This window comes from Castor canadensis, chromosome 13, assembly GCF_047511655.1.
Source record: "Castor canadensis chromosome 13, mCasCan1.hap1v2, whole genome shotgun sequence".
Lineage (NCBI taxonomy): Eukaryota > Metazoa > Chordata > Mammalia > Rodentia > Castoridae > Castor > Castor canadensis.
Window position 1 is genome coordinate 74,371,930 of NC_133398.1, and position 26,914 is coordinate 74,398,843.

The 26,914-nt window shown below is 35.7% G+C and overlaps 1 protein-coding gene across 6 annotated transcripts in view; it reads left to right on the forward strand.

Moving 5' to 3' along the window:
- The window catches only part of Gda (guanine deaminase), a 92,562-nt gene extending 67,265 nt beyond the window's left edge, over nucleotides 1–25,297 (forward strand). For 5 of the 6 annotated variants that reach the window (XM_020161410.2, XM_074052042.1, XM_074052040.1 and 2 more), the window contains 6 exons: nucleotides 659–756; nucleotides 3,851–3,918; nucleotides 15,270–15,416; nucleotides 18,438–18,568; nucleotides 20,437–20,464; nucleotides 21,317–25,297. In XM_020161410.2, the coding sequence (XP_020016999.1) occupies nucleotides 659–756; nucleotides 3,851–3,918; nucleotides 15,270–15,416; nucleotides 18,438–18,568; nucleotides 20,437–20,464; nucleotides 21,317–21,387 (543 nt within the window). In that variant the 3' untranslated portion in view covers nucleotides 21,388–25,297. Of the gene's footprint in view, nucleotides 1–658; nucleotides 757–3,850; nucleotides 3,919–15,269; nucleotides 15,417–16,584; nucleotides 16,693–18,437; nucleotides 18,570–20,436; nucleotides 20,465–21,316 lie in introns of those variants that run through there. The other variant, XR_012440473.1, reaches the window with a different exon arrangement.
- Nucleotides 25,298–26,914: the final 1,617 nt, after the last annotated feature.

Genomic DNA, 26,914 nt, shown 5'->3' on the forward strand with positions numbered 1-26,914 from the left:
TCAAAAGCCATTGATATGTATATGAAAACTAGGAGCAGAAATCAAGAACAATCCTTGTAGAATCATGTGCTCAGCTCCCATGTATTTCTAGAAATTGGAGTAAGTATAATCCTAGCCATAGCTAGGAAGACTTAGAAAAGAAAAGAAGACTTAGGAAAGAAAGCAAGTTGATAGTTTTCTAAAGTAGAGATGATAGAATTATAGCTTCAGACTGGTTGGATACACTATGCTGTAGGTGACTCAACCAACTGTTATTATTTTATTAATCAACCAAAAGAAACAAAGGTAACATCCAAGACTAGGGGTACAGCTAGGTGGGGGGTTTAGTCTCCACCATTGCAAACTAACTAACTAAATAAATAAATAAATAAGTGAACAAATAAGTGAAATAAAAGAAAGAAAAATGTTAATGAAATAAAAAGAAAGAAAGAGAGAAAGAAATCCACAAATTTGCTGAAAGTTTTTGTAACTTTATGCTTTAGGCCTTTTCTGAGCTCTAAGATTTGTACCCAGGGATTTTGTCCTTTCAGGTAATCATAAACATTCCTGTAAAGACTGAAATATCCAAGTCACAGCTTCTATGATACTTGGTTGTGAGTGAGTACTAGTGCAAACATTCTTGAGTGATAAACTCCATGTAGGACCCTCTTCTCTCCAGACAGTGATGGCGCACGGCTGCTACCTTTCTGCAGAAGAACTCAATACATTCAGTGAACGAGGAGCATCCATCTCACATTGTCCTAATTCTAATTTATCGTAAGTAGACAATGATTGTTTGGTAGACTGTGAATGTGAGGGTTGTAGACAAACAGCCAAATACCTTTGTTTTCTTAGTTGTTCATTCCTGCAGGATCTGTCCTCTATAGTTATATTTGACTGGGACCAGAACTAGAAAGATGGCTGCTTTCTTGTACTGCCTGAAGAAAAAAAGAGCATCTAGAAGAGGACCTTTAGCAGAGGATGCATTTGAAGAACAGCACATCTCCTGAAATCTCTTGAGTTTGCACAAAAAAGGGCAATAGAAAATATAACAGAAGGCATTTTAAACCAATGCCATTCAGGATTTACAGCTGGTACTGAAAAATGCCTATGCCAGCGGGTGTTCCAGGGAGACAGTAGTGACATCTATTCCTATTTGTGATCTGGAGTTAGAGGGGAGTGCAGTGCTCCGAGAGGCCAACGCTGGGATCACAGGCATGAACCACCACATGCTAGAACACGTCATGGTACTGAGTCTGATGGAATGCCAGCTCACATAAGAGATCCCAGGAAGGACCTTGTCCTATTATAATTCTCCAGAATATAAAAACTTTATTTGTAACATGTTGTTAACCTTTTTAAAGGTTGTGGATTTATACATGAGTCAGATAAAAGTTATGGCTTGTATCTCCAGGAAAAAAAAAAGTTCATAGGACTAGGTGTGGTGGTTCATGCCCGTGATCCCAGCTACTTGGGAGGTAGAGATTGGGACGGTCATGGTCTGAGGCTGGCCTGAGCCAAAAATGTGAGACCCTATCCTAATAATAACTAAAGCAAAAAAGGACTAGGGGCATGGCTTATGTGGTAGACCACCTTCCTAGTAAGTGCCAGGTTCTGAGTTCAAGCCCTAGTACTAAAAGAAAAAAAAAATCCCATGGTCATAAAAATCTTACATCTAATTTCATGGAATTCATGCATCCCTTGATGCTAGTCCATGGATCCAAGGTTAAAAGCTCATGACAAGTATTTACTTGGCAGATGATCTTTACGGAAGTAAGATGGGGAAAGGAAGGTAGTCAGTAAGAAATGTACGAATGAGCACTGTGGGATCCTGGAGTTTCATCTTTCTAGAAAGTTCAGGGAGTGAGTACAATATCTCAAGAATATTCTGACACAGAAGTGAGGGAGCTGAGATACTTATAAATGCTCAGCAGCGATTGATGGAGGACTGCTACGGGGGAGGAGGACCATGAATTCCCTGGAACTTCTGACCTTCTTCAAACAAGGGCAAAGCAGGCTAGGTTCTAGCAGTGGGAGAGAGTCCCTCAGCCAACTGTTGGAGGTGTTAGCAGTTGGTAGACTTTGTGAATGACTCCAGTGTGTCAGTGGGCGTATGGGAAGGGTGCCTGGAGCCACTGGGCATATTTCTGTAGTGTTTTAAGGGGCTCAGGAGGCTTTGAGTTTTCAAACACACAGTAGTCACAGATGACAGGGAATTGTGCCTATGTGACCTTCATTATGGTCTAGTGACCCCATAGGAGCATTTAACATCCCTTCATGAGTTGGACAAATCCTCTAAATCAAAACATGTTCCAGCTTTGCATTTGAGATTGGAACTTAAATTTCATAAGGACATGTTGCTGATTAAATGCTGTTCGCCAACAATCTTGAGGGGTTTATTATGTGTGCCCTGGGGCTTTGGAAAGTTTAGTCATAAGCTTCTTTCAGCAGACTGCTTTGACCTTGGCATTGTCTTGGACTTCTAAGGAAATGCTTTCGTTTTCTCATGACCTTTGAGAAAGCCACCATATCTAGTAAGCTGAGGGTGATGAAGTCCAGAATTCAGCACAGGAACCATTTCTTAGAGTTGCTACTGTCCTAAGAGGCAGTAGTGGAACTCTCAGGCTCTGTCTCACCACCTGTGTCTCCTTTCTAGCTGTGTCCTCCTGTCTTTGATCTTGCAAGTGCGGGATAGGGAAGGGGAATATCTTCTCTCACCCATCATAAGGGTCACGGCTGACCCTCTGTAACAAGACAGATCAAAAAGAGAAAGGCATTCCCAATTTGTATCAGTTTTATGTGCACTGGAACTTTTAAATGAAGATCAAAAGACATAGAGAACTATCCCTATTTTTATTCTTTAATTTGATGGAGCAGGGACAGCCACATAGAAATGTGATATGATAAAAACAGTTTGATCTAATGCTAAGAAATAGAGTGGGAAAACCCAGAAATGCCTGCTTTTCAGATCCTTCTTGGCCTTTCTGTATATCATTATTTTCCTTCCCAGTATAGGTAGGCCCCGTTCTGATATGGTGGTCTTATGACCTTCTATCAGACAAGGCATGCCAGAGAATTTCTTTAAGACCAAAAATGTGCAGGAAGATTATGGCAATAATTTCCAACTTTACAGCTTGCTTTGAGGAAAATTGGTGCTAGTTTCTGTGACTTGCTTTGGGAAAGAGAAGTTTTAGTTTTCTTCTATTTTTCTTTTTGGTGCTGAGATTGAAGCTTTGCCTCATTCATGCTAAGCAAGCTCTCTACAACTGACCCACATGCCCCCCACCCACCATAAGAAATTCTAATTTCTATGGCTTGTCTTGCACAGGAGAAAGGGAGTCAGGAGACAGGAGGAAGGGAGAATGTCAGAGACAGATTTTGACTTTTTAAATGTATAGGGCCCAAAACAGCATAAGTTGGGGTACTATTTTTTTTAGTCTTAACATGTCACTGCTCATTCAGGGTAACAAATTGTTCTGGGTCTAGAGGAAAGGCATGCTTTATAATTTCTCCTTCCTAATTCAGAAGGATGGCTTGGCTAAAAAATATTTAAGACAGTAAAACTTTTGGACTAATTGCAAGGTTCAAATTCTTCATTTATTTGTTTTTTCCATACAAGCTATCTGCTACTTTCCCTTCTGGCTCTTCCTACTGTATACCCTCCTGAGATTAAGCGTGGTCCAAGGATTGAGCCCTATATGATCCTTTGTGCTCCAGGACTTTCATGATCTGATGTCACTAATGTGTTTGTGTCATCATTAGAGCTGGTATGATGGGAAACACAGTATTTAGTGATAACACTATCGCATTGTCCTTCTGTTGCTGGAATCACATACATCTCCTTGTTCTGACTGACATCTTCTCTCTACAGGCTGAGCAGTGGCTTTCTGAATGTGCTTGAAGTCCTGAAACATGAGGTGAAGATAGGTCTGGGGACAGGTTAGTAATTCACCCTTTGGAGCGATGGCAAAATGGTCAATTAGTGAATAACTCTCAGAGGTAACTGATTTGCAGGAGACAGTACTATGCCTAAGAAATATTTATTTAGCTGGGCAGTGGTGGCTCAAGCCTGTAATCACACCTATTTGGTTCTCAGTTCCAGGCAAGCCTTGCCAAAAAAAACTTTGTGAGACTTCATCTCATTGGAAAAAAGGTGGGCATGGGACCTGCCTGCCCCATAATAGCGGGAAGTGTAAAACAGGAGGATCATAGTCCAGACAGGCCTGGGCAAAGACTGAGACTATATCTCCTAAATAATCAGAGAGGAAGTGTGGCTCAAGTGGTAGAGTACCTGCCTAGCAAGTGTAAAGCCCTGAGTTCAAACCCCAGTGCCATCAAAAAAGAAAGAAAGAAAAAGTAAAAGGAATGAAACAATTTTATTATCTGGAAGTGATATCTTACAGTAATAAGTATCTAACCGAACAGTGAACTGGAAACAGTAAGAAGGTGTATGTGAGGTGAGAAGTTGTGACAATACTAACCTATGAAAACCATTTCCCCTGTTTGATGTTTAGATTGGGCTATGAAGGACAATTCATTCCTTCTAAAAGGTTTTGCAGATTCTTTTTAAAAAGTCTTTGACCTTTTTTTTTCCTTTTCTTTTGTCCTTCTGGCAATGTTTTAATGGTTTGGTTTTGTATGTTTTCAGTTTTCAAAAACTTTCTCATCACAAATAAGACTCCAAGGAAAATTTATTTGACATTGCAATAGCACAAATTCAGTCTCTGAGAGCCCTGATGACTCCAAGAGATGATGAGCACCAACTTTGCTTTTAAGCAGGGTTGGGCCAAAGCAAGGAGACTCCTCACTGCCACAGGCAGCCCAGGCTGAAGGATGTTCTAGGTGGTGGCTGAGTGAGTCATGCTTGCTTTCCTCATGGTGCATTTTAGTTGCTTTTCCTGAACTTACGCAGTGCTGTTCACTTTGAAAGTGACAGCCAGCACCGAATATCTAAGCATCCACTGTGAGCTGTCCTTTATTACTGGGTAGAAATTTAAATTTTCTTTAAAAAAGAAAGGAGGGGAATGTGGAGGCACAAGGACTTATTTTGTTTTTAATTTTTTTCAATTGACATAGAATTGTATATATTAAAGGAGTCCATGCAATATTTCTATACATGTAATGCATTGTGTAATGTTTAAATCAGAGTAGGCATAGCTATGGACTCAAACACTTACTATTTCTGTCTGGTAAAAATATTCAAAATCTTTTCTTCTAGATTTTTTGAAATGTACTGCACAATATTATTATCTATGGTTTCCAGATTTCTCTCATCTACTATAACTTAGTCCTTTCTTACTAACCATTTCCCATCTCTCTCTCCCTCTTCCCTTCCCCAGCCTCTAATAACAACCATTCTTTTAACTTGTTTTTGGTGCTGGGGTTTGAACTTAAGGCCTTATGCTTGCCAGGCAGGTGCTCTACCACTTCAGCCACACCCTCAGACCTTCTAACTTTTACTTCTATGAAATCAACCATCTTTTTTAGATTCCTCAGATGAGTGAGATCATGGGACCGTGTCTTTGTTTTTTGCTCTTGCTGCATTTGTCTTCCTGATATTTAAGAGCATAGGGTTATAATGCTTGTTGACACTAATGATTTTCATCATTTTCTACAATATCTCAAGTCTCTGTCACAACAAGATATTTATTTTTACATCAAGCAATTATATTAAACACATAATAATATACAGATTTATTTTATACATATTTTACAAGAGATATTAGATTACAAGTTTTTCCTAATGTTATATAGAATCAAAGATTTTTAAAATTTGAATTCAAGATTAAATCATTGAGATTGTGGTAATATCTGGACCTAGCTGTCAAGGCAGGAGACTATTTTAATTTAAACTAAATTTTATTTTATTTTCATAAGAAAACTTTAATGATTAAGTAAAAAATGACCAAGAGTTTTTGTTATATATGGTAACTAGTTAATATGAAAAATTTAGCAGGTAGGTATTGCTTTTAGATTTTCCAGGACTTGGGCCCTAAGCTTTATGCTTATCACATGACTCCAGTTTTTTAATTTAGATTGTATAGTTATGACCTACAAAGTGTAAGGAAAGCTGTAACTGTCACTTAGGAGATGTAAAACCTTGAACCGATTACTTTAATGTTATAAAGATTCATTTCCTAATTTATGTAACAATGCTAGCAACAATACTTATAACAACATCTGTCTTGCAAGCTTGTTTTGAGAATTAAATGAGAAAAAATGCAGCAAAGGGGTTGGCACAGTACCAGAAAGGAGCAAGGTGGATCTGTTGACAAAATGATTAGTTAAATATGGTATATTGGCTTATTAACTTGGAGAATGCTGTTTCAGTTTTTATACAGTCTTTACTGCAATAGGGACCTTGTGCCATATTATTTCCTAAATGTGACTTTTGTATCAGTTTGCCCTTCTCTTGTGAACTTTAGAAGATACTTGACCTCGTACTATGGATAGAGAAGATGCCCAAAAGTAATTCACTCACCCTATTGCTAAGGAACATGAGCACAGGAGCACAGCTTGACTTGCTCAAGTATTAGATTGCAGAAGTCCACTTGAAGCTTATCAAAAATATTGCAAGCAAGAGAAAGCAGTATCAAAAAGAATAAGAGAGTGAGAAAACACCTGAAGGATGGTTAATGGTATAACCACTTTATTAGCAGTTTCTGATAAAATTAAATGAATATATCCATATATGACCCAGCAGTTTTGCTAGAGATGAACAAATATGTCTGTCAAAAGAATTGTACAAGAATATTTATATCAGCTTTATTCATAATAGCCTCAAAGTGAAAACAATACAAACATCTGTCAACCGAAGCTTGGACAAGCAAATTGTGTTTGTTTCTGTTCTATTCTATTCTATTTATATAATAGAATAATACTCACTACTTAAAAAGAACAAAATATTGTTATATGCAAAATGTGAATCAATCTCAGAACTATTTTGCTAAGTGAAGAAAAATAACCAGGTACAAATTAACTATACTTCCATATGTATGAAACCCAGGGACCCACAGAACTAATCTATGTTGATAGAAATCAGAAATTGTTGCTAGGGGTGATGGCTAGATAATTGACTAGAAAAGTTTTCCATGAGGAAACTTGCTGCAGTGATGGAAATGATTACTATCTTAAAGTAGTTAAAGTTGTTCATAATTGTTAGCATTCATTAAACTGAACATCTAAGTTTTATGCATTTATAATACCTTATTGTACTTTAATTAAAATAACAAGGTTTGTATAATTGTTAGCATTCATTTAACTGAACATCTAAGTTCTATGCATTTTATAATACCTTAATTAAAATAACAAACCACATAGGAAGCTATCAAAATTGAGTTAGTATTGCAGAAAATTAAATCAGTGACGTGGAAAATAAAACTGACCACAGATCACATGAGGTTGTTAGATGATCCATGTGGTAGGCAGAAAGCATAGTGTCAAAACATGGAATTTCCTGCTGAAGGAGGCCCTGAGACTAAGGGAATGAACAATAGTCAGAGCCGTGAAGAATCCATTTTCTTTCTGAGCTTAAGAAAGAACAGTATTGAAAGTGCTTACCCTGTTGTATGCTAAATTATAATTGAACATGTTGTGGCAAAACATTTTAATTATAAGAAAACAAAAAAAATTGAAACATTAATGCAGGAGGGAAAAGTCAGTTATCAACAAAATATTGAAAAAACAGTTTTCTTTTAGCTGTTGCTGGCACACACAAAACCAAAGGCAAGACAGAATTTGGAGGCAAAAGAGATATTAGTCAAAAAATACTGTATCTGGCCAAATTCTCCATCATGTGTGAAGAAAGCAAAATTCTCAGCTATACAAAAACTTGGAAAATATTCTCCCCATCAACCCTTTGAAGAAAATTGCTTGAAAATCTCTGTCATCTAATTAGCAGCAGTCAAAATGAAGGCCCATCATATAGGGAGGTAATGTGTAATAGAATGTCAGGGAAAATTGTAACCATCCAGATAAGTCAGACACAGAATGACAAATAGTGAATATTTTCTCTCAAATGTAGAAGCTAAACAAATGAACAAACAAGAAAAAAAGAAAGATGGCCTGGAAATTGAAGCGTGATTATTAGAGTCTAGGAAGTGGTTGGGGACGTGAGAAAAGGGAAGAGGGCTGAAGAAGGGAGGGGGGACATGATCAAAACTTGATGCATGCATATATGGAAAAATCCACAGTGAAGCCTGTTAATTTTACAATTAATACATGTTAATGATAATAGTAATAATAATAATTCTAGAGGGCAACCAGAACAGAGGATTGACTTCTTCTCAGATTAATATTAGGAATACTGACAGTGTCAGGGAATCTGCAAAAGTATGATTGCTCTAAAAGAGTACTATGTAAATTAATAAAGTTTCTGGGATAAAGTATTTTTAAAAATTATAAATTGTTTTAAAAAATAAGGCAAAAGCCAAAATAGATCTCAAGAGAGAATGTACATGCTGTTAACTTCATATCTTTAAAAAAAGATTATCAGAATGGGGTTGTGCATGATGTCTTGTGCTAGTAATCCTAGCTACTGGGGAGATGCATTGAGTGGACCATGGTTTGAGGCCAGCCCAGGCAAAATTTGAGAAACCTCATCTCAACCAATAAAAGCTGAGCATGGTGGTATGCCTCTGTCACCCCAGCTAGACAGGAAGCATAAATAGGAGGATTACAGTCCAGGTCTACCAGGGCATAAATGCAAGACCCTATTCGTAAAAAACACATAAAGCAAAAAGAACTGAGGGTGTGGCAAGCACAAAACCCTGAATTCAAACCCCAGTACTACCTAAGTAAATAAGTAAAATAAAAACAAAAAACAGAATGGCAAAATAAATCAGGAATTAGTTCCTGAAATATGAATAAATGGTGCTTGTTCTTGAAACTGAGTGTCAAATTCTTGAGTTTGGGGTTTGCATTTTTTCATATTCTTTGCATATCTTCAATATGTGCAAGAAAGAACTTTCCAAACACTAACATTTCTTCTGTTACAATGCCCAAGAAGTTGTAACTTCTGGGTAAGGTTAAGAAGATGAAGATGTAGTTGACAAGTGGGAGTAAAATTCTAAGTGTATAACCCTTTTTGTTTTAGAAAAAAAGGGAGTTACACATCATATTCTGCTTTTGACTTCACAATATGAAAATAAAAATACAGTTTGAGCAACTCTGATCCAAAATGTTTGGTACCAGAAGTATTTGTGATTTGGATTTTCTTTTTTGATTTTGGAATATTTGCATATTTGTAATGAAATATCTTAGGGAAGGAACACAAAAGCCTAAATACAAAATTCATTTGATTCATATACAACTTACACATAAAAGTTGTATGTATAATTTTATGTAATATTTTCAGCATGTCTGTTTTTTGACCACAGCATCTCACATGAGGTCAGGTATGAAACTTTCCATTTGTGGTGGTACCAGGTTTTGGAGCATTTGTAATTTCAGATTTTTGGATTTGGAATGTTTAATTTATATTAACTATAACTACTTGCAAAATTATAAAAATAGGATACCTCCTAAAATGTGAAGAAAATATAAATGCAAAGCAAACAGTGATAACCCCAAAAAAGTAATCTTGAAATAGTTTAAATGTGTAGAACAAATTTACATAAGCAAGATATACAAATTGATTTAAACTAACAACCTACGTGAGCCCGTGTCTCCCTTAGCAACAATGACTCCCCTCCTAAATTGATTGTTTCATTACTCACCAAGCAACAGGACTTTGATCTCCTTGTGGACTCCAATCCAGTGATTCCATGCCTTCTCAAAATCCATTATTCCTCTCTAATTTAACCCTTTAGATGCCAGCGTGCACCATTATAATTATTCCCTTGGAAACATCTCACTTCTCATATCCCTCTCCTTTTCTTTGTGTTCACTTTGCAAAAGCCCAGCCCATTATTTTCTCAATGATTCCTCTTCCCAGAGCCTATAGCTGAGCATCTGAAAGTTGCTAAAGAAAACCCTTCAGTAGGGTTTTGTTGTAAATGTTTACTGTCAAATCTCAAATGACCCTGATTACTGGCAATAGAAATGATTATATTTCTCTAAAGTATATGTCTTCTTATTAGACAGCCTTTTCTTATTTCTCCTTAAACTTTCCACCTCAAGTTATACCCTACTTACTTTTAGCTCATGGTCTCATCTCATAAGTTGTTACAGAAACAGAAACAATCAGAAATCCTTCCTTCAATTTCCCACCACCAAATTCACATGCCTTTGTGCATCAGCTGACACTTTCTCTTCTTTTTCTACTACAGCTTTAAAAAAAGAAAAGAAAAGCCCTTTCTGCAATCAGAGCAAAATACCAAAATGTGCATAGAAGTGTTTTGTATACTATCTCCCAGAAAGAGTACACAATATTCAATAAATTAATTCCTTGGCCACTGACTTTCCTGCACCATCAATATTGCCTACATGCTTGATCATTCCTACCAACACACAGATATCTTAACTGTCTTCTGATTTTTAAGCAAAGATATGTAACCTTATTTAGACATCCTCCCCGTCAGCTCCTGCTCATGTCTGCTTCCCTTCACAGCATAACTTCTGCCAAGTGTGGGTACCTAAGCTGCCACCACTTGGAGACTTGTCTTCCATTCCTCCACCCACATCAGTCTAGATTCTTGCCCCACCCTCCCATGGCAACTGCCCTTGTCCTTTCTTCTGTGACCATTAGTCACCATGATCTTTGCTGCCATCTCCAAAACATGCAGTTCTGTCATTATTACACTGGAGGTCTTTGCAATGTTTGCCATGGCTGACTACTTTCTTGTAGGTCCCAATGATCTTATATTGGAGTCAACGAAACCATTTTGTTCTGATTTCCCTTTTTCTTCTTATGCCAGCTCTTTTTTCTCTCCTCTGAATGCTTGTTGTACTGTTGTTGGCTATTCAAAAAAAAGTTTTTCCAAGGCTCAGTTTTAGGCATTGTCTTCTTTTTACTCTACACTTTTTTCTTAGGAGATACTATCTTCAACCATTCTTCACATCTACGCATGTACTCACAGATTTTTGTGTCCACCCTGACTCTTCCTTTGAATTCTCCAACTATCAAATATAGCATCATTTTTGTGACCTTGTTCTCCCACCCCTTTCCCTCACATCCAAGCCAGCACAATATCCAGCCTCATAACTCCTTCACCCCTTTGGAAGCCATTCTCCTTTCCCACATTATCTGTCACCACCTGCCCAAGCTGACATCTTTTCTTGGAGAACTACCACACCAGCCTCCTAGTTGGTCTCATATCAATCCTTGGCCCTTCTAATACATTCTTGTCTTCAAAAGAATCCCCAAAATCTGATCATTTCACCCGCATGAGCACTCTTCAGGGAGATTTGGAATGTGAAGCTTTGTTACCAGGCCCACAAATCTGTGTGGTTCCCTGTCTCGTCTCTCACTATTCTCTCAGCTCCCTACACTGAGTATATGGCAATCCCCTCTATAAATCACTTCTGTGCATCTTTGTGCATTGTTTCTCTGTCTAACATTCCCTTTGTGATTCTCTTTATACAACCGAGTTCTTCTCATTCCTGTATTAGTTTCAATGTCATCACCTTAAACAGGTCTTCCTTGACCATCCTATCAAAATGGGCCCTCCATTTCTGCTTTCCCTATCACTCAACTGAGCATACTTTATCATTACTATGTGTTTGTTTATATGCCTCTTTTCTTTCTTCTGCAGGAGGTATTTAGATCATGTGGGGAACCTGTAAGTTTTACTTATGAGTACTTAAACAAATCAAATACATAGAAGGTGCTCTGTAAACATTGACTAACTGAAGGAATGCATAAGAAATTAACACATACATATAAAGTCATTTCCTTTTATCATTCCATTATTTTATGGTTCAAGTGTTTGCCTTTATATGGTTTCTTTCGGGTCTTCTTGTAACTAAGAGTCCTTATGTTGACTCTGACAAACCAATGATAGTAGTGGCGGGAGAGGACTGAGTTGAAGAAGAGATTTCTTTGGGAGAATGAATTTGTTTTCCTCCTTCATGCAATTTCTACCCTCCAGTTTTCATTTTGCAGCACTTGGGTTATGTAATTTAAAAATTTCAGCAACTGGCAAGGTAGGTGATATTTCTGAGAAAATTGAGGATCACTAGTATTAAGTTACTGAACAAAGGTCTACAAAACAAAAGTTTCACATCTACAGTTAAGAATGTGAATACTTATTACTTTTCTTTCCACTTTACCACACTGCTTCTTGCTATAGATAAAGCAGGAATTCCACCTACAATAAATATATTACAGAAAGAGCAGAAAGTCACCTAAGTAGGACAAGTTACTGCCACAATAGAAAGTCCTGGCATAAAAGCTTGGCTCTTACAAAATGGTCCTGTGATAAGGGTTATTCAGAGAGACAAAACTAATAGTATGTATAGAAATATACATATGCAGATATATAAATGTAAATAAAGGAGATGGGATTTATTAGGGAAGTTGGCTCACATAGTTATGGATATGAGAAGTCCTACGACAGGTTGCTTGCAGCTGGAGGGACTAGGATGTGGACAGCATGGTTCTGTCTAAATCAGAAGACCTTGGAACCAGAAACACTAATGGTGCAGCTCTTAGTCCAAAGCCAAAGGCCTGAGAACCCTAGGAGGCCATTGAGATAAGTCTTAAGGTCCAAAAGCTGGAAAGCCTGGAGTCCTAATGTCAGAGGATAGTAGAAGAGTGTGTCCCTGTTTCAGGAAAAAGAGATCAATTCACCATTTCTCTGTTTCTGCAGTGTCTGGGCCCCCATATTGTTGTTTTCCTATGTTGAGGACATATCTTCCCCACTTAGTCCACCCAGACTCACACCAATCTCCTCTGGAAACACCCTCAAAGATGCTCTGCCTATCCTATAGGTAGCCTTTAATTCAGTCATGTCATTATCTACAATTAACCATCACAGATTCTGAATAAATGCCCTGATTTGTGTGGCCCAGGATTGATTTTTTGAATCATATAATATTATTCCTCAGTTGGAAGTTCTTTCATTAGCATTACATAGGTAACCTGAAGAACATAGGATGATTAAGTGAACAACATATTAAGGCATCTTTCAAAATTTTTCCACTAAATTACATTCCATTGTTTCCAAATATATTCTTATTCTTTCTACAGGGTTATTTTTTTAATAGGTATTAAGGAAAATATTACTTTCTGTGATATTTTATAAAAACCTTTTTTTTTTTTTTTGGTGGGACTGGGGTTTGAACTCAGGGCTTTGTGCTCTGCAAAGCAGGCACTTTACCATTTGAGCTACACCTCCAGTCCTATAAAAACCTTTTTTAATAACAGCATTTTAAATCTTTACATTCACCGGACCCTAACTGCATTAGTTTTGTTTTTCTATGTTTACATGTGATAAAGTGCTTACCTAGCATTCATGGGGCCCTGAGTTCAATCTCCAGCCTGAAAAAACAAAACAAGATTCACACTGCAAACCATAAATATATAAAGTTTTTATCCATAAATTTAAAAAATATAGATTCCTGAGTTTATTCCTTATTGACTGTGATTCAGCAACTTTATAAATGTGCCCCAAAAGATCTGTCTGTAGAAAAGTTTCCAAGACAAATAATCAGGTTTGATTGGAGATCAGGTTAGTTTGGAGTGGAGATTTGTGAATGTTAAGAACCTGGGCTCCAATTCTAGGTCTCCCACTAGCTGGTGAGGCAACTTACCTTGACTGAGTTGTAAGTTACCTTGTCACTGTGCTTTGGTGCTTTTGTCTCTAAGATGGAGTTGATAATAATACCTCATATGGTTGTGCTGAGGATTAAGTAAGCATATGTGATATTCTTGGAATAATTCTTGACATAGAATAACAATTGAATTCTGATTTGTGACTATTAGGTATTTTCTTTTATAATTAATTTACTTTTTTAATTAGCATGCAACAAATATACAAAAACAAAGGTTTAATGGATAGCTAACAAGTAATAAAACTTTTCAGGGAACTGAGCGATACTCTGTCTATACTCTTCTAGCTAAAGAAAAGCATTTTCTAAAAAAAAAAAAAAATCTGTACAAGTTTACCTAAGGACGAGTAAGACAGTTGAACATAAAATTGAGCTGCAATCTATAATTACTATTAAATAGGTAATTACTTTTGATCTTTGCAATATATACAAGTACTAACAATTATAGATGTCTACCCAGAAATGACTGAAGGAACGTTTGAAATATGAGGTGTATTTTATTAGCTATAAATGTATTTTACTTTAATAAAACTTGCCCACTTACTTGACATTTATCAAACTCATTTAATAACTTCTACATTTGTTCCTTTCAAAGGTAGTATTTTAATTTAATTACTACCAGGTACTTTATTTAAATCACTAAAAATCATATCCCTCATAGAATGATGATAACCAATGTATAAAGTTGTCTGCATCAGCAGTTTTTATTATACTAATTCCTAAAATATAGTTTGTACTAAAGCTTTCTGAAAAATTACCATAACTAAATGACTTTTTAATTTCCTAAAGTTCTCATTTGGATTAGAATGAAGTTAGAACAAGTTCTTAGAGTATAAAACTGCAAGCTTATTTTAAATCACATATTATGGTATCTGAATTAAGTTCACAACTATGTCGGCATATTTCAACAATTTCTGTGAGAGTTCAAGGAATACTCAGAGACTCTTCTCCTTAGCTTTATTTACCAATTGGGTATTATATTTGGTTGAATTGTGGCCCTCAAATATATCTATCATGACCTATAAATGTGGGATAATGGTTCTTGTAGATATAATTGAGGTAAGAATCTCAAGATGAAATCATTCTGAAATAGGGTAGGTCCTAAATCCAATCCTGTTTCACATAAAGACACAGAGGGAAGAAGACTATTTGAAGATAGAGGCAGAGATTGGAGTTACACTGACATAGCCAAGAAACTACAGAAGATACTGGAAACTAGAAGCAAGGAAAAAATTCTTCCCTTGAGTTTTTGTAGGGAGAATAGGTTTGCTCACACTTTGATTTCAGACTTCTGACTTCTGAAACTGTAAAAGAAGAAATTTCTGCTGCTAAGCCACAAATTTTGTGGTAATTTGTTGCAGCAGCCCTAAGAACTTATACAGGAATACATTTTGATACTAATGATAGGCTCTGGATTCTTTTAAATGGTCTGTAGCTGTTGTATTTATAGATAAGAGTTTTTCTTTAAGTGTATTAAGATGGAACATTTATCACTAAAAACAACAACAAAACAACTTACATCCTATTATTCCATTTATTCTCATAAAGTTAATCTTTGTGCTTTATTTTGCCTACTGTAGATGTGGCTGGTGGTTATTCATATTCAATGCTTGATGCAATCAGAAGAGCAGTGATGGTTTCCAATATCCTTTTAATTAATAAGGTAAATGAGAAAAGCCTCACCATCAAAGAAGTCTTCAGACTAGCCACTCTTGGAGGAAGCCAAGGTAATGACTATTTTATTTCACAAGTACAACCATGCCAATCTGTGTCCTTGGACTCAGATTGAATGGTACTGGATTTGGGGCAATACCACATTAATGACTGTCACATAACATGCCCAAAACTTAGCCAGCAAAGCATATCTTAAGTTATGTGGTGGAGAAATCATTCTTTAAATTGATTCACTGTTTTTGGCAGAATAGATGTTTGATCACAATGATATTAATTAATGGGTATTTGTATTAGTCTAATGCATTCTATTTTTCCATTAAGTAAGGCATTTACTCTTTATTGGTCTGGGGTATAAGCCTAATAGTAAAAGAGGCAGCCAAGATTTACTGAGCCCTTGCCATGTGATAAGGTACTATGCAATGCACTTTATGTGTCATGTTGCTATTGAATCCTCACAATCACTGTTATTACTTCCATTTCACAAAGAAGGAAACAGTGACATTTACATGACTGTCAAGCTATAATGTGCCATAATTTGAATCCAGAAAGTGTAATGCTAGAGTGTATATTCCTACCTTCTGTCCCCACTATGATAACTACCTGTACAAATCCTTGGCTAGTCCATGTGTTTGGTTTATATATTTGTGTATGCTAATTACTCAAGTAATTTAGAATGATCTAAAAATGCAATTGGTTGACATGCAACTATTTTTTATCAGCTTTCCTCAGTTCTCAAGCATAACTGCATTTTTAAGGAAAAATGAAAATTATAATAGCATTGCTTTATTTTAGAGATATAGTATAATATGAATGAATGATAGTACAAAAGCATAAAACCATAGGTTGGCAAGTGAGAAATTAAACTATACAGACACAGATAAGCAGATGTAGATTTATGGTAGATACTCTGAATCTTAGAAATGGAGGATGATCAAGGCCAGGAGTATCCTGTTAACAACTTCTCAGATCTTCTTTGAATGTTCTGGCTTACAACAAGCACCATAAAAAGAAGTAATGGTTATATTCTTTGCATTACCCTAAGCCTTATGGTATCATTTTCCATAATTTCAAGTTTCAAGTCACCCATTCTTTTAATTGTGACCCCCCCCACTTACCAACACCACCATTGTATTTGCACATCTGAGTTTGGTTTGAGTTGTTCTGCCATCTATTTGCATGGTTCAAACAAGTTGAATTTAAATAGTGCTTTTTTTATTCTAGGCTCTCTGTGATTTGCTCCACCAGGATCCTGTTTCTGATCAAGCTGCCATGGGATGCCAACCAAATCATTTCTACCTTGCAGTGTAGCTTGGAAATCTCTATTTCTAGGTCATCGGGCTTACTCTTAGGGAATTTCTTCTTTTTAGCTTCTATCTCTACCATGGTAGTCTGAGTGATAGGAAATGAATGAATTCCTCGTTAAAATGTGGCATTTTCCCAGCTCTGCCATAGCTTTGCACTCACTCTCAAGATCAAGATATGCATAAACCATCTTTGGAGTTTTGCTCCAAAGGCAACAAAACTACATTTCCTGAAATGCATTTGAGTTGCTTAACAGCCCATCTGAGTCCATCTGCAATAATCTGAATTTATATTGATTTATAAATTCATTGAAGGAAATTGTGTCTTTTTCAGTTTCGTTCATTCCTGAACTCTTTGGGATCTCATGAAGAGCCTATTTAGTTAAAATACATCATCAAACTTGCCTGGACTCTGGAAATGTACCTCATTATCAGGCCTATTCAGCACATAACAATTTTATGTTGAATGTAGCCATTAAAACCTCAGACTTATCATGCTTCTTTGTCAGGGCAAAGAAGAAATAGAGTGTAATCAGTGGAGGAAAAAAAATTCTAGTGCTTTTCTATCACATGCAGTCCTTCCCCCACAATTAGGAGATCACCTAACTGCTTTTTAACATTTCTAATTATTTTCACACCCCTCTCTTGCTATGAGAATTCTTTAGATAAAAATTCTTCTTTTCTGAGAATAAAAGAATTGCCCTTCAAATAATCTTTTAAGAGCAAGCAAGATTTCTAAGTCAGTGCTTTGAGAATTGCCAAGTCATCTGGATACCTATGCATAGAAATATAATGTATCAGATATTACCCAGCAGGGAAAAATCAATTCAGTATTTTCACATTTGACAATATCCTGACAGTGATAGAATGCACCAAACACATGTAAAAAATTGAAATAAATAATGCTGCACCTGAGCTAACCTTACTTTTTATGACTTCATTGTGCACTTTGCTCAGGTTGCAGGCTTTATGAAGATTCAGATCCAATAGCTTCCATCTTCTAATCATAAAAATGAGAGATGTTCTTCCTGATCATCAATAATCATGGGACATAAATTATAGCTGTGAGATGGACCAAATCAATAGACATTACTGACCTATTCCCTATTTTAGAAAACCAATCTTTTTAGGCAATTAGACAATCTTTCAGGTTACAAAGGGAGTAGTCTGCTTTCAGAATCACTGGAATTCTTGAGTTATGAGGACCTGCTCACTTTGAGAAGTGAGTTTTTTTTTTCCTATTCAAAAGAATTTAAACTAAAGAATTCATGATGTATATGCCTGATTTGGCAAATATGCAAATAGATGATTATTTTTTATTTATTTGAGGTTCATTTCACTGCCATGAAAATAAATCTTGTCAGCTATTTCATGAAACAAAAAGGCAAGGCAAGGAGTTGGAGTCTTGAGGGGAGAAGAAGGGAGATAAAGGAAATAGGTATTATGTCAAGTATGCTTCTTAGAATGGTAAGTGCATAGACCAGCTGGCTATGAAGTGCACTGATAGAGTTGAAAGAGAGATACCATCAGAATTAACGATCATGGTGAAGGGAATTGTTTTTATTCTCAGATTTTCTTTCCTTTGCTTATTCTACTTTCTGTAAGTAGAAGTCTCGTGACCTATTGGAATGAGAGCACTTTTCTGCCTCACTATTAAGATACTAATCTTTCTTCTAGTTATATGTTGGCAGATTCTGTCCTTGCAAGCCAGGACATTCACATGGTTGGGTGGCTTGCAATGCTGACTGTGTCTTCACTTGTTCCCCTCTGTAGCCCTGGGGCTGGATAGTGAGATTGGAAACTTTGAAGTGGGCAAGGAATTTGATGCCCTTCTGATCAACCCCAAAGCATCTGACTCTCCCATTGACCTATTTTATGGCGATTTTGTTGGTGATATTTCTGAGGTACGTAAAGATAGTGAATCAAAAGGCATTTATTTCATGAAGAAGCCACAATCACTTCCTTGTAGAAAACAGAAACTGAAAAATTGTTTTGGAATGCAGCAAAATCTTTTTTTTTTTAAGTTTCTTTTTTTTTTCATTTTTCTTTTATTATTCATATGTGCATACAAGGCTTGGTTCATTTCTCCCCCCTGCCCCCACCCCCTCCCTTACCACCCACTCCGCCCCCTCCCTCTCTCCCCCCCTCAATACCCAGCAGAATACAGCAAAATCTTAAAGAGCAGCTTAGACCCCTTTGATCATTATTACCATTTTATGACAGCAATATTAAGAATAATTGTATTAATAAAATATTATATTTTGAATGTTTGTGTATTTGGGTATGTTTGTCTATAAGCAGCCATAATATAGGTGGCTCCTATTGAATACTTGCTATGTGCTAGGTAGGTATGGAATTAAGCACTTTCTTTCATGCTTTGCTTAATAGTCAGAACAAGTCCCAGAGAGATAAATACTATTAATATTGCTATGTTAACAAGGCAGTGAGGTTTAGGAGAACTTAGGTTATCACCTGAGGACGCATGGCTAATTATAAGTAATTAGAGTTTGGATTCAAACCCAGGACTTTCTGACCACCAGAGGCTTGGCTCTTGATCACAATGATTTTGTTAATTTATAAGAAAATGAGTTTTGTTCTTCTTATTATAAAATCTCTTTCAAGACAGGTATAGTGGTACACATCTGTAATACAAACTAGCACTAGGGAGGCTGAGGCAGGAGGATAGTGAGATCTGGTCTAGACTAGCTTATGCTATTTAAAGAGATACTGTCTCAAAACTAACTAACTAACTAATTAAATAAATAAATAAAACTTTTTCCTATGAATAAAATAAACTAAGACATGATTGATTATGATAGTTTTTTAAAAGAATTATCACCATTTATAAATTGATTCACTTATGAGAGTAAATGTTATAATAAATATGTCATATTGAGGTTTTAAAAGAAAAATGCTAGGTTATTTGAAGTTTGTGCCATTTATTATTGTAGGGGAGGAAAAAATACTTTCCCTCTATGATCTTGGGTTCAGGGCTAAGAAAAAGTATACAGATTTACTTAGTCTAAGTTTTATGTGCCACAAGAGCCTTCCTAAAGAAACAAAGACCCCAAAGTGGGCAAACCTAAATAGTTTTATAATAGGTTTGATGAAGAATGTGGTAGAGAAATGTGATAGAGAAAAGAGTATTATTTTATGATACCAAACTGGAGGTTACTTAGCAACACAATAATGTTCAGTCTTCTCTATAACCCTTTGTCTTCATTCAGAGATAAGGATGCTCCTTTCCTCTGAGTGTAGTGAGGGCACCCTTTGGAGGAAAGTCTTATGGTCTGCTCAGGGGAAAATCAGAAAATCCTAGGTTTTATGATGTGCTTCAGACTACAAAGGTGAGAAGAGGGTTAGAATTACCTTCCTGGCTTTGATTTTGGGGTAATTTCATACTCTTATTCTTTTACTCATTTATTAGAATGAATTTCCGATAATAGAACTTAATACCATTCATCTAGTCATTTTTATTATATCATACACCTCTTGAAATATTTGGATTCTTTAATTTACATAATACTTTTCCTCTGAAGAGTTCAAGGTTGAATACCAATGAGTAAATATTTGTTAATGGCTAATGGGTTGTATTTCTGATTTGTTTGCTTTTGATTCTTTTTTTCGTTTTGAAAAGACCATTTCTTTTTAATTAACAGACATAGGTTTTGTCACAGAGAAATAAATTTCAATTTCTGGATTTTGCCACTCACTGTTTCCTTTTCTAAATGCATAAAATGTTATTTCTTATTACTTTTGTTTTCCATTTTAGGCTGTTATCCAGAAATTCCTCTATCTAGGTAGGTAGACCTGTGTCTCTGTGTTAAATAAAATCTTTGTCTTTTTCTTGGTCATGGCTCTCTGTATGTTTGTATTGTATATTAAACTCTATGTGTATTAATTTGCTTGGATTTTAACAGTCCTCACCATCAGGCCTGTTTATGGCACAATATTTAAAGGTAGTATTTGAAATGTATTTACTTCAAGAAGAGTCATAAATCCCAAGCTGAGAAATGAAAGGCCAAAGGAGAAGAGAGCTTCTCCAATTCTCTTACACTCATTCTGTACCCCAGCCTGCCCTACCCTGTGTATGTATGATAAATAGATAGTAGGCTCACCACATGTGTTTCCAGCATACTCCCATTCAATCTACTCCCTAACAAAGAGAAGCAATAAATAGTGCAGGAGATTCCACTCAGCCTCTCCTTCCATTGAGTGAGCTTGGTGCTGAGTGAATGTGAGATGGGAGAAACACATGTGTTATTTCCTGTAGAGCTCAGGTTTTGCAAACTGTTCATCTCAACATTCCAAGTATGATTCTGGAGAATAAAAAAATATTGTTTTTCTAACTGGAATTGAAAATGAAATTAACCATTCCAGCCGAAAAGAAAATGATAAGGGGGAGTCAATCCAACTTGATGTGATTTCTGCCTCAGGTGCAGAATTCAGACCCCTCAGGTGAGCTATGGCATTTTCTGTTGATCATGTCATCTTGACCAGATTACAAACAACTTGGGACAGAAAAAAAAGCCAGATTTTTTTTGTTTGTTTCCTCACTTAGAAGTGTTTTGTTTTAAATTTCTCTCAATGACAATTAAAATAATTATTGACAGAAAAGCACTTTGTGAATGATGCTTTGGTTTTTCTTCCAGGAGATGATCGAAATATTGAAGAGATTTATGTGGGTGGAAAGCAGGTGGTTCCATTTTCCAGCTCAGTGTAAGACCCTTGGGCATCTATGAAGTTCTCCTGGGGCAACATGGTTCTCATCTCCCTTGTGCCCAGGCACAGTTCGAAAGTCAAAAATAGTACCATGTTCTTTGGATGGCTGTCTCTTTCTGTGTCTAGTTACAGTATTCACTTGGTAAATTGTTTGAAGGAAGTGCACTAATTTTCAACTCTAGTTGGGAGATTTCATAATTTCATGAAAATCTGTTTTTGAGTTGTTCAGATTTACTACAAGATTAAGCACATGGGAATGTTGTTTCTGGTGGAGTGCTTATTGTGAGATTGAAGTAAAATCTTTTTCACATAGGGAGATGTAGAAAGAAAAGATATTTCTATACAGTTAGACATTTTAAGTTAATAAGTGTGAAACTTAGGGAACCAAATATGAACCAGTAAGTATATTTTTATGAGGGAGCAGAAGTTAGACTGTGAACAATTGTTGGAAAATCACTTCAGATTGTTTTGTAAATTGTATACTGAGCATACTAATTTAAAATGAGAATTTACTAAATATAAAAGTGTGTTTCTAGATTGACCTTGTGTTTTGGAAATTTGCACTTAATCAGAGATGTGTTATTGTTATGCGTTGCCTTCTTTTGGGATGAATGTCAGAAATTGAATGCCACACTTTTTTTTAAAGTATAGTTCTGTGCTTTAAAGTGTTTGAAAGGAGTATTAAAGATTTAATGTCTCTTAGAAATATTACTCATGGTATAAATAGTTGTAATTTTGTGTACTTTAAAATTGTCTTAATTTATAACTGTGATGTTATAATTGCTTCCATTTTATTAGAAGAGAAACAATCCCAGTGACCATTGTGTATATTGCAGTCTTCATAAACTGTGGCAAATACTGGGTGTCGTATAAGTGCGGTTACTAACAGGACATGTTCCTTTGCAATGGCCTATTTTACACAACACTATGCCATAGTTGCTGGAAGTTTTGTACACACATATCAATCTGCTAGAACTTTAAAATGGGAGACAAATCCTATTAAAAATATTTAAAAATCTTTAAGCCCTGTATATTGAAAACATTCTATTCTCCAGTTTTATCCAATTATCTGTTTCATTCCTAAAAATTTTTCCAAACATTAGAACTTTAGGATAATGAAAAATGCATACATGTCCCTTTAATGTTTATATTAACAGGACTCAATCACTACTAGATATCTAAGAACATTAAACAGTTTACTGTTAAGGGGTATTCCATGCTTCCTAACTACTATAATGCCCTTTCTTATAACCAAGAGCTAAAACCAAATTATTACCTTATGATAACTATATAGTAAGCATTGAGATGAGTCTTATTTAAGTCTTATGTTTTTCTTAATTTATTCTAAATACTATAAATGAACAAGGACAGGGACTAGATTTCCTTAATATATCACAACATTCATTCCTAGGGTTTAGGTGTGACTCCTTAATTTAACCATATAGTGGAAAACTGTATATAATACAGTTAATTCCATATTTGCAGAATTAAGAGCACATTTCCTGTCCTGTACTGTAAATACAATTTTCACATATTCATGCTAATTCAGCAGTAATTTACTTAGTTTTTTTCCAGTAGAAACATTTTTAGATTTGATTCTATATACACTACATCTAAAGATTGAAAAATATTTGGTCTTAACTTTTTGAAAAAAACAATAGAACTTGTTTTGTGGGATATTAAACAACTGAGTAAATCCAGTTTCCATTCTAAGTCTGTACTTCCAGTATTTCTAATTCCTGAGCCATGTGAAAGATTATCTGCCAAACTTCTCCCCATTTCTCTATAGTGCTGGTAAATCTTTCTTGCTCTATCTTTTGACCCCTGCCAAAGGAACTTGGTTACAGAGTGTCTAACCCAAATGAGTAGGCGAGGAGCTTAGATGTGATGTGTAAGAGCCTCTACTAGCCAATAGCTGCTTCCAGCATTTTGCAAGATCCTACAATTTTACCTTCCTTAAGGGTATATATTTTGATGTTGAGCATCAGTTTTCATTTAGATTTAGGATTCACATGCAGTAATATAAATAAGTGTAGTATCAGAAGCAGGAATAATGGCCATATACCATCATTCTGTCAAACATTCATTTTAGTCCCAATAGTATGTTAATACCTGAATATTCTTTCTAGTAAAAATGGAGTAGTTCGTTGAAATGTTTTCATGTACTTTGATCTCTTTGCATCCCTTATGACATGTGTGTTTTATTTCTTCAAGTGCAGTGTTTCTGAATGTTACATAGGCTTTTTTCAGTACTACAGGCATCAGCCATACCTGGGGCCAAATGTTCTGCACTTTGAAATGTTGCCTTTGCCTAATGTGGGTTGACTTTCTGAATTGTAGAGAGGCACTATTCAAAGCCAATCCTATTTATCACTTTATGTTTGAGTGGTTTGCTCTCTGACAGGAAAGAAAGCATTAAAATCTTATCATCCCTTTTCCCAACCCACACCGTTTGCCTCATTTCCCTAGAATTTTCTATGGAAATCATTTTAAAAAGTAAAGTCATATTCAAAAGTCATATATGTCATATATTTGCAAAATATTATTGCAACCAGAACCATACATAGGCTAATCAGCCAAGGTAAATCAGATTTTCAAGAGAGGGAAACATGCGAAATAAGAGGATAGGACATAGAGGTCATCCTAGTCATCGCCTAGGACCTAGGAAATTCTACTCCTTTGTTTATTCTCCCAGCTGCTTCTCCAATTGAATTGTCAAAGATTTAGAATGCAAGAGGATCAAGCTCCCTTCATGCTCAAAAGGGGGTATTTCTAAGTTAATGTGTTGAGTATTGAATCCTATTAAAAAGAAATGGTAGGGAAGCTCTCCTTCATGGTTGGCTGACTTTGAAGTGTGCTCTTGAGTAGCCCTTCTGGCAATTCTATGAAATCTTACAGAGAAAACATAATCCTGTGAGATCTAGCAATGTGTTTTAAATCTTCACTCTATCAGACTCTTCCTGTTTTTAAGCTTTTCACCTCAGAACCAGACATATGGAATGCTTTAAAGGAAAGCTGGAAAGCACATTGTATCAATTCTACTTTGTGCTATACATGGAAGATACTCAGAACTGGATGCTTCTGGAGCTATTGAACATCAGTTCATTGTCCATTTTTTAAGTAAATGCTTCTGCTGGAAACATTGACATGTTTAAAAGGAGTGCCTTGAGTTATTAAAAGATGGACTTAGAAGTGTCTCATGGGCAATGACTTGAAATTACTTTTAAATTGTAGGGGCTAATGTGAATTTTAAAGGTATTTTCGTTTGTGTTTAAGATTTAAAAGAGATGTGTACAATTTCAAATCTACTAGCTACTTTAGGCATGACTTTGGATCTCCCACTTTGTAATGTCTCTAAAAATTAAAGGCATTAAAGAAGTGTATGAAAACCAAAAAGAAGTACACAGATGGAAAGACACTGTTAGAAAAACTTGGCACTGATCACCATGCACATTTTCACATCCAGGTTCACTTTCCTTCCCCTCCAACAGACTTAGGGCATAAGAGATGGGGAATTGAGGCATTAGTCTGAGAATCTAGTCTAAATTTAATGAAATGAAAAAGTCAGAAAGGCCAATGATGAAATTAAATGTAAATGCTCAGAGGGCTTTTACAGTCCACAGAGTTCAAGTGACTTAGGTAACAAACATCATCTTAGCTCATCTGTTACGTGGCAGGGATTTACCTGTCCATTTCCCACTCAAAAGTCTGTCAGAAAGCATTCTTTAATGAAAACCACCTTATGTGGTTAAAATCCTGATTGCTGCTCTTAAGAATATATATATATGCATATGTACTCATGGGACATTTTCCATCAGTATTTGTATGATGTGCTTATTGTTATTATGCTGAATGAGCTCCTTTGTGCTTTAGAAAAAAATAAATGACATTTTGTGTTTCTGTTACTTTCATTTTGAGTTTTCTCAGTTCAATTTGTTGTGACTTCCTCTCAGTCTGAGAGGAGAATGAATTTTATAATGCTTCCCTTTTTTTAGCATGGATTTGAAAAAATTAACAAAAAACAGAGTAGACTAGAATATTTATCTGTGGGCCAACATGTATCTTCCATCCTGTGATAGTCATTAGATACAGCTTTTTAAAATTAAGCTATAGTATTTATCCCTTTAGGATCAGGTTGCTATTGCTTTAGATATCAGCATAGTTTATTTCATATTTTTAAAGCTACAACCCAACTAGGAATGCCTCTTACATCAAGTATTAGTTCATTGGTATAGAGCAAATGCAGTTCTAAGTGGGAAGTTTACAGTTATAAGTACTTACATTTAAAAAAATTACAGAGATCCTAAATAACTTAATGGTGTATCTCAAGGTCTTAGAAAAATAAGAACAACCCAAAACCAAAACAAGTAGAGGGAAAGAAGTAACAGATCAGTGCTGAAATTAATGAAATGGAGACTAAAAAATAATACAAAGGATCAATGAAACAAGCTGGTTCTTCAAAAAGATAAACAAGATTGAGCAACCCTTAGCCAAACTAGCCAGAAAAAGGGGAAAAGACCCAAATTTAAAAAATTAGAGGTGAAAAAAGAGATATTAGAACTAAAACCACTGAAATCTAAAGAATCATTAGGAATTATTTTGAAAACTTATAATAAATTGGAAAATTTAGAACAGACAAATTTCTAGACACATATGACCTACCAAAATTGAACCAAGAAGAGATAAAAAAAAAAAACCTAAACAGAACAATAACTAACAGTGAGATTGAGGCAGTCATAAAAAAGTCTCCAATCAAATAAAAATTTAGGACTAGTTGGGATTAACTGTGGAATTTTACCAGACCTTTAAAGAACACCAGTGATCCTCAAACTATGCTATAAATTAGAAGGAGAAGGAAACTTCTGAACTCATTCTATGAAGCCTTTATTAGCCTGATACCAAATACCGAAACCAGGTAAGCACACAACATAAAAAGAAAGCATATCCCTATCCTTAATGCAAAAATCCTCAATATAATTGAGTTCAACTGCACATTTAAAAAGATCACACCAAGATCAAGTTGGTTTCATTCCAGGGATACAAGGACGGTTCAACATATGCAAATCAGTAAGCGTAATTTAGCACATAACAGAATCAAGGATAAAAATCATGTGATCATCTTAGTAGATCAGAAAAAGCATTTGGCAAAATTCAGCATGCCTTCATGATAAAAAGCCCTTAAGAAACTAGGAATAGAATTATATCTCAACATAATAAAGCCTATATTCATCAACCTTATAGCTAACATTATACTGAATAGGGAAAAACAAAGTATTTCCTCTGAAATTAGGAATGAGATAAGGGTATCCATTCTCATCTCTCTCATTCAATATAGTGCTTGAAATCTTAAGCAGAGCTATAAGAAAAGAGAAGTAACAGGGACACAAGCAGGAAAGGAAGAAGTCAGACTATCCCTATTCACACATAATATGACCCTATATTTAAAAGACCCTAAAGACTTCACCAGAAGCTCTTAGATTTGCTAAACACTTTCAGAAAACTACCAAGATACAAAATCAACTTATGGG